At 42.1% G+C, this 9,214-nt stretch overlaps 1 protein-coding gene across 1 annotated transcript; it reads right to left on the bottom strand.

The window, feature by feature from the left end:
• Nucleotides 1-5,626: 5,626 nt before the first annotated feature.
• Nucleotides 5,627-8,662, bottom strand: LOC133910634 (pyruvate, phosphate dikinase 2-like). The gene is made up of 9 exons (XM_062352961.1): nucleotides 8,613-8,662; nucleotides 7,961-8,237; nucleotides 7,695-7,823; nucleotides 7,071-7,250; nucleotides 6,526-6,663; nucleotides 6,241-6,405; nucleotides 5,905-6,066; nucleotides 5,674-5,763; nucleotides 5,627-5,641 (listed from the first exon to the last, which is right to left on the bottom strand). The coding sequence occupies exons 1-9, from the start codon at nucleotides 8,660-8,662 to the stop codon at nucleotides 5,627-5,629; spliced, it is 1,206 nt and encodes a 401-aa protein (XP_062208945.1).
• Nucleotides 8,663-9,214: the final 552 nt, after the last annotated feature.

Genomic DNA, 9,214 nt, shown 5'->3' with positions numbered 1-9,214 from the left:
GCAGGCACCACAATAGTTACCATGGTAGATATTTATCTTCTATGTAGGGTAAAAAGTAGTTATCCAGGATAAAGTCAAGTAACTCGATAGGGTCCTGGATATTTTGCACATAGCGATAACGTGTACGCTAAGCTACGTATAACCTTATAAATAGAAGGCCATGGTCGTTTGGGAGAGAGAGAGAAGGCAATACATAGGACACAGAGGTGCACAAACACAAAGTCACGCTGTGATACACCCCCCCCCCCACCACCAAAAAAACCGATCCATTTTTCTACTATGAATATATTTATGATGTTCCTTCCTCTCAAACTTCATCTCCAAGATTGAGTCTCCTCATTAGAAGAAACTCTCGCCGTACTTACTGGGGCAAGACAATCTCTTGATCCAACAGCGCGTTGTTCGTGGGGCTTCGAACACAGAGGTGCTAAGAGAGGTAAGATGTGTTGAAAATTAGTTTCTGACAATGTGTTCGTAAATTGACTAGATATCTTCGAGTGTAGGGATTAATCACGAGACGAGACAATCGATGTATACAGGTTCGGGCCTCCGATTAGAGTAATACCCTACGTCTTGTAGGGGTATTGCTGTCGTATATTGATGATCTCAAGTATAAGCAATGAGGCTAAATCTATTACAGAGAGTATATCAGATCTGATCTAACCTAAAGCTAAGGTCGCTGAGTATCTTCTCTGCTAGGGTCTTGATGCTTGCCTCGAGTTCTCTCTCTCTTCCCCCTAGCCTTTTCGCCTTATATAGGGGTGAGGTATCGAATCCTATCCAGCCGTGGTCGATAGGGAGTTGTCTTCCTTGACGTCCAAGTAGATAAATCTGTTTTGAGTACTAATCATATTGAGTTAGGTAACCAATCGAAACCTTCCTGATATGTACTTCCTTGATTCCAGGTGTATTAGGTACCGATGATACGGTTCCGTGATATCTAAAGCTTCTTAATATGTGTTGTACATACCCTGTTCGTATATGATATATTCGTTATGCGCATATACCCCATAGTTAGATATTCGACAGTATCCCGCTAACTTTACTCAGGAGGAAAGGTTTCCATAAGCGCCCACTCGAGTACCGCCAAGTTTAAGTTTGGTCGAGTAAAGTGTCAGTCTTATAGTCAAAAAAATTGAGCATAGGTGGGTCCTTCCTCGATTATCGAGTGCAAGCTCAGTCGGGTTGAGTGCCGTGTGGCCAACCGCACTCGATACTTAAAAGAAAAGACAAAAGAACTCAACTAATCGACACCCGACTCTGAGTAGAGTTAAAAAACCTTTCAAAATTTGAAACGACGGGTGTAGGTGTATTTAATGCGGGAAGAAGGGCGTGCAAAGATACGAATGTCATCATCATACTGCTTTCACGCCAGTTGAAGCATGGTAAACACGGGCGTGGTTGTCGAAGAGACAGTAAACTTTTGACTTTTTACCCGTATGACCCGGACTTGTGGTGGCCATTCCTCGTCATTGCCACCAGTCTTCCTGCCCAATACTTTCAGCTTTCTCCACCCCAGCACACACTACCGCCAGAAAGAACTTATAGATCCATGGATCCCAACTCTTCCTCAGAGATCCCGACTTCCTCCTCGCTGGAGAAGCAGTCGGACGCAGCAGCTACTAGAACCTCGTTTGATTAGTACGATGAGGCGAGGTTTATGATCGAGGCTTGGACACCCTCGACAATGCAAGAATCTACGCTGGCAGAACTTGAAGTGGAAGGAGTGGTGTCGTCGCGTAGCCTGGTTGAATGGAGGAAAACATCTAGTGAGAGATTCCCTTCCTTCAAGATTGAGCACGAATTTGTAGCATTTGAGTCCTTCTTCCGTTGTGGTTTTAATATTCCTCCGTCCAAGTTTCTTCTCAATCTACTCGATCGATATCAAATTGAACTTCACCATCTGAACCGTAACTCTGTCACCATGTTGAGTGGTTTTGTTCATCTTGTTAGGCTTTCCTTGGTATCGAGCCAACTTTGAATCTTTTTCCGTACTTCTACAAACTCAAAAGAATTACTGAGAACAAATGTGTAGGGGGGTGTGGTTTCCAATTGAGGAGTGGAATGAAGAACTCCTATATCTTGGTTCCCCTAACCTCTTCTTGGTCGAAAGATTAGAAAAAACTTTGATTTTACGTCTCCAATCCTGACCTGATTGGTTTTCCATTAGTGAATAGAGGTCTTTTTTCCATCAACAATCCTTCTTGGACACAAGATCACCGAGAGTCCCACCACACCACTTATTTTGCCAACAGGATTGGCATGTTGAGGCAATTTGGCCTAACTGGGTGGCATATGGCTAGAAAATTTATTAGTAAGAGATTAAGTCTCTTGAAGGCACGAACACGCCTGGCTTGGGAATACAGTGGGGAGGATGCTTCCAGGGATGCAACCGGATGTAAGGCTTAATTAACATTTTGCCCTTTTCATTTCACTATGAATTTAGAGCTTCATCGAGTAAACCTTTCTTCTATTTTTTAGCTCTGCCTGGTTAGGATATCACTACCCGATTGAACAAGCTTTTCTCTTCCGGTGCACCAGAGTGTGATATTCTGCCTTACTCCCTTGAGAATCCTTGACCAGATGTAAGGATAGCAGTTGAAAAGTAGGACCGGTTATCGTTCATTTGATCTGACTTGTTTGTATGACCGTAGGCTCCAGTCTTCCGCCAAGAACACATCCTTTCGAGCAAGGTCTTTGATATCGACGGCACCTCTTCTGCTGATGCTGTCGACAAGGGGAAGGGATCAGCCAATGAGGAGGCCAAGGGGTCCCTTTGATCGAAGAGATTATCCTCATCTTCTCAACTTCTGCATGATCCGAGCCCTCTCAAGTGCAAGTGAAGGAGTCCTCGGGTATACCGACTGAAGTTCATATTATCTTCTTATTTCCTTTCAAATTATTAAGTAGATACCTGAATGCATTCGGTTTGGATGAATAGCCTCCTATTAGGGAACGGCGAGTGTATCAGCTCAATCGCCTCCTCGAGCATCTGTCGCTCTCGATGACCCGGTCGAAAAGGTAACTCTTATCGAGTCATCGATTTCCTTTCGGTCATTCTATTTATGACAAGTTGCATGGATGGTTCTCTTTTTTAGGTGATGTCTCGCGTGTCCTCGTAATCGCCAACTCAAGGGACCGTCATGCATGATGACTCGACTAAAGAGGTAATTTCAGTTGAATTATCGCTCTTTAGTTGGTCATACTTTCACTCAATAATGCATTCTTATTCGGTTCTTTGCAGGCTACTGATGACTTGACTTTGCCTGGTCCATATGTAACTCCTCCACCGGCTCCCCCTACCAGACCAAGAACAAAGAAGGTGACCACAAAAAGGAAAAAGCCAAGCATCATTTCACATTTTCCGATTTCAAAGAGGTTTATCTTGGATTCTGATCTCGATTGGTCAATTAGCAATCCTTTCTTTTCCTCTTTTTTCTGTTTATTGCAGATTATCGACTGAGGCGCAAACCAAGGCTACCAGCACCTCGACTAGTCATTTGGGGCTAACTTCCCCTATTGACTTGGCCGAGGCTCCAATCAGAGATACTGCCTCAAGCGCGCTTGTAGAAGACCCACATCTTAGGGGAAGTGAAACTTCAATACCAATTCCGAGTGATGATTTGTGGGCGGCGATAAAAGCTCTTGTCCAGGCTACAAGCGCTCAGGTAGCTGCCGCCGAGGCCAACCACCGCAAAAAGCTCAAAGCCAAGAGGGAGAAAATTGAACATAAGTTTGTTCTTGATCACAAGTGCATGATTCAATTATTGCGTGACTAGTAAAGAATTATTGTTCAGTTTATCTTTTTTAGGCCTTGAGTCCGCTTGCAACAGCAAGGAAAAGCTTCTTGCTGACGCAATGAAGAAGGTTAACGACGATCTCAAGTTTTAGGAGAGACTCGGGAATCAAGTGCACATTGCTTGAGCTGAAAAGAAGGCGATGATGGCTGAAAGGGATGTTGCTGTTCTGGCTCTTTAAGAGTTGAAAGAGCAGACCCTCGACCTCATGTCACAAGTAGCCTCTGCAAGTGTTGCCACATTGCTAGGTATTCTCAAGAGCTATAACCCCGCGCTCGATACCTCATTGGTGACAGTCGGATTCAATTGTTCTAGTGAGGAAGCCGCAAAACTGGTCGAAAGCGTCCAGCCGGTAGTTCCAACCTTTGTTGAGTCTTTGAGGCTTAGTTTGCCTAATGATGATAGTGAGGAGAGTCCCTTAAACTGATGGTCCAGCCTGTTCTGACACTTGTAGGATATATTTTATGATCTGAGAATGCCCAAAACAATGATATACTTTGCCAATCTATTATGCTTTTGTCTGCTATTTTTTTGTTGATGAAGTAGGATTAGCATAAGTAGATGCAAACTGATAGATACATGTTCTCATCGTTCTTAGGACCATACGATTATGCATCTGTCAACCTGAAATTTTAACTAGATAAGCTATTAGATGCGTGGCCCTCGAGTACTTGAGACAACTGTAATAGTAAGGAAAAAGACTAATACAGAGCTTAGAGCATATTGGATTTTCTGCGAACTTTTATCAACTTGCGCATTCAATCAGCAGCACATAAACATGAACTCGATAGAGAGCACACGCAAGGCAGATGTGAGGAACCGTCCAAATAATATTCTAATTAATCACCAGGAGGATCATTATTCATAATCACAATCTCGATGATTAACCAGAATATCATCCCGGTAGTCCCGACACGTGTTTTGTTCCTAAGATCGGAACACATGCCTTTCCAACATATACATCACAAAAAAGCTCCACCTCAAAAGACAATGCACATATCCAACCATCAACCACTAGCGAAAACTCTACGACTGATGCAGATGGACAGAAGCATGCTCATGACCGAGAGCGCGGCATTTCAAAATATTTTCACACCCTGCAGAGGGATACTCCTGGACCCACACAACTTGAGGACCATACGGCTTGCATGACCACACAGATCCATACAAGGGGTACTCATGTCAAGCTTTCCCAATAAGCTCTAATCATCTGAAATGAAGGCTGTAACTTACTTCAGAATTAGTTCAAATTTAGAAAAACACCTTTTGAATAACTTATTCCTCCATGATGTAAGAAAATCGTTTTGGACATGAAATTTTGATGGTGCTCAAAATGAAGGTATACACACACACGGAAATTAAAATAGTAATATAAAGAGGAAGCTAGATAATTAGACTAGTATACTGTACCATCATTTCTTTGTAATGTCTTTCCAAGATTTTGCAGTTCTCAACAAGTTCTGCATAAGGCTCTGGCATGCACTCCTTCATGGCATCAAGATCTTGTGGAGTTCTAATTCCAGCAACCACATCCTCACCCTATAAAAGAAGATATTCGTGTTAGACTGTTAGTCGTTCCAAAGTCAGCATAAACTGAAACCAGACAGTAGTGAAACAAAACATTATGCCTCATGGAACCTTAGATACGAAAGGCGGACAAATACTAATACTTATACCTGAGCATTGACAAGGAACTCGCCATAAAGTTTTTTCTCTCCAGTACTTGGGTTCCTTGTAAAGAGGACACTGGTGCCCGATGTGTCGCCCATGTTGCCAAACACCATACACTGAACTGAAGAAGAAAAATGATGCGGAGACAACATTGAGCATTAATCATATACAGACTATAACATAAAGCGTTATACCAACTACCAACCATGTGCTCAGTTCTGCACAATCCAATCCCTTCGGCACCATTGTTTCTTCCAGTCAGTGCATCTGCAGGAGTGTCGGCATTAACCATAACCTACAACAGCAAACCTATATGAAACAAGGATTATGACGGAAGAATGACGTATTTATTTTGCTTGATTTGACTTTAGTGGGAATCATGGAGTGCCAATTGCGACCAATAAATATTTTTATTTATATTGATACAGACTCTTACCTTAAGTTGTTTAACTTCATCCACCCAAGACATAAATGTTCCTAAATCACCACAAAGTACAGGCGGGGATAGAGGCAGCTTCCCTAAAATAACTTCACCAGTTGATCCGTTCAGTGACAACCAATCGCCTTCACAAAGCACCTTGTCCCCAACCACTAACACCTGTATAAACAAATTTATACAAATGTAAACAAACAGTATCTGAAACCCAAAAAGATCAAAATAAGATCCATTTTTTGTCTTCTTGATATCTTTATAACAATGCAATAGCCACCATAGCATCAAACAAGATTCTATCTAAGAATGTGTGCAGGAAATTATTTAAATGTTAATCACCTTCTCAGCATCATTTACATGGATACTTGAGCATCCTGCCACACAACATTTTCCCCAGCCGCGGGCTACAACTGCTGCATGAGAAGTCATACCACCTCTGGCTGTGAGAATTCCAGCGGCTGCATACATGCCACCAACATCCTCTGCGCTTGTCTCAGTCCTCACCTTAAAATTTTTACAAGTAAAAAGAATTGTTATACTACAACATGAGGAAAAAAAAAGGATGTCTAATAGCTTCGAAATTGAACTACAGAGACTAATGAGTGTATTCAAAAAGTTGATTACCAGAACGACAGATCTTCCTTGTGCATGCCAAGTTTCAGCATCATCAGCTGTGAAGACAATCTGACCTACAGCAGCTCCTGGTGATGCAGGTAAGCCCATTGCGATGACTTTGTCTTCATACGATGATGGGTTCTCAAACTAGTATAGCACAAAGCCAAAGAAAGAGTGTAAATAGGCACGTTGCCATTATTTTGATTGTTAGTGTAATATTGACTGAAAGTAACTAGCAAAGTTCATTTAATGACAATGTACCACTCACTATATGTTACAATGTACTACTCGCTATATGTTACATCGGAAAATGATTAAAAGGTTCCTGTTATTTCTAGTTAGCAGCTGGGTGCTTCATTCATATTTCATTCTGTAGCCTGACAAGTTATGAATGAAATACCTGTATATAGTTCTTTTCCAAGGTTATATTTAGACCCAATATATTTCCTTAATTTAATAGAAATGTGTTTTGCTACATTTTCCCTTTTGAGAAAATATTTGTCTACAGAGTATATAATGCACCAGACGTGTGATACTAGTTACTTAGATAACACCTGTGGATGAAGAAGCTGGTCCAAGTGTCGTGGTTCCACCATCTTAATTGCCAAACGATGGTCAATCATGCCCTCATTGACCATGTCTACCGCAATCTTTACTGCACCTTTGCCGGCGCGTTTCCCGGTTCTGCACTGAAGCATCCAAAGTCTGTTTTCTTGAACAGTGAACTCAATGTCCTGCATTGAGTGTGAAAATAATTTATCTAAGGTCAAGCACAAGACATTGGTGTAGTTACATTACAATTAATCTGAGGGCCAGCACAAAATATCACTGTGGAAACTATAACTCCTAATGCTTGTAACTATGCCAATTAGCATTCATTTTCAACATTTCAAGGAGTTGATTGTAAATTTCTAATTTACCTAGCTGTCATATCGTTTAAAACATGCTGTCAATATAGTCACACACCTTTCCAATCATCTGAAATGAAGGCTGTAACTTACTTCAGAATTAGTTCAAATTTAGAAAAACACCTTTTGAATAACTTATTCCTCCATGATGTAAGAAAATCGTTTTGGACATGAAATTTTGATGGTGCTCAAAATGAAGGTATACACACACACGGAAATTAAAATAGTAATATAAAGAGGAAGCTAGATAATTAGACTAGTATACTGTACCATCATTTCTTTGTAATGTCTTTCCAAGATTTTGCAGTTCTCAACAAGTTCTGCATAAGGCTCTGGCATGCACTCCTTCATGGCATCAAGATCTTGTGGAGTTCTAATTCCAGCAACCACATCCTCACCCTATAAAAGAAGATATTCGTGTTAGACTGTTAGTCGTTCCAAAGTCAGCATAAACTGAAACCAGACAGTAGTGAAACAAAACATTATGCCTCATGGAACCTTAGATACGAAAGGCGGACAAATACTAATACTTATACCTGAGCATTGACAAGGAACTCGCCATAAAGTTTTTTCTCTCCAGTACTTGGGTTCCTTGTAAAGAGGACACCGGTGCCCGATGTGTCGCCCATGTTGCCAAACACCATACACTGAACATTCACAGCGGTGCCCCTCAATCCGGTAATCCGGTTTATGCTTCTGTACTTTTTTGCCCTAGCGCTATCCCATGATTCAAAGACAGCCAAGACTGCCAAATGCAACTGCCTATATGTGGCTGGGGAACTTAGTGAGCTCACCGGCGACCATTCTGATAACCTTTAGGGTGGGGATTTGGACCTAGAGCATCATCTTGACCTCGTCTACCGCATAGGACCACACGTATAAGCCGAAATTGATCAAAACTTGACTATTGCTACCAAAACATCAAGAACTCATGAACTTCAACCCTAGCTCCAAATTCTTAGATTTCGACACCAATTCGTGCATACATGCCATGGGAGCCTAGGAGACTCACCCACGGTGCTTGTGGAGTTGGGTGACCATCGGATGACGAAGGAAACAGAGGAAATCGCTCGAGAGACGAAGAAATCCGGTGTTCTTCACGTTTCAACCCTAAACACCAAAAGACATCAAAATTAGCTCGAATCCTTTGGGAGAAATTACTCGATCGGAGAGTGAAAAAGGACATACCTATACCATTGGTCGATAATGTAGTCGAACATAGAGTAAAGTTCCAGCATTGAAGGTATGCAATGTAGCCCTCGACTCTCAGTTTGATGTGGCAATCAAGACAAATAGCATATACATCAACACACCATCCTCGACTGAATATTCGAGAATGCAAGCCCCCGAGCATTATTGTTTTAACTACGATGTGAATACCGAGTGAGCTCGAATTGCCAGGTAGGTGGGCATTAAAAAACCACTCCCGTTTGTGCTCGTTTTCACCGCAATGTTGATTTGACGCATCATAATAACTGCCCATCCCTCTATGCAGAGATGAGACAAGCCATAATGACAGCACGACATCTCGACTTCGCCGAACGCGCTACGCGCCTGAGATGATGCCAACATTTCGGATCTTGACGACTACATTTATACAGTAAGTCCCATTCCCCCCATTATAAATAGAGGGGACTCGAAGCCATCTGTCTTTCATATCGCCCCCGTTGTTTCCTTTGCCCATTGCCTTCTAAGATTTGTAGAGCTTGAAGCCATGGCCTTCACTCCATCTCCACCTCGTGAACTAATCCCAAAAGTCCTTTCTCCTAGGCCTCTCGCCATGGTCCCTC

The sequence above is a fragment of the Phragmites australis genome, chromosome 3 (assembly GCF_958298935.1).
Source record: "Phragmites australis chromosome 3, lpPhrAust1.1, whole genome shotgun sequence".
In the NCBI taxonomy this organism is placed as follows: domain Eukaryota; kingdom Viridiplantae; phylum Streptophyta; class Magnoliopsida; order Poales; family Poaceae; genus Phragmites; species Phragmites australis.
The sequence above is the reverse complement of the archived record's forward strand: the minus strand, read 5'-3'. Positions and strand labels throughout refer to the sequence as shown.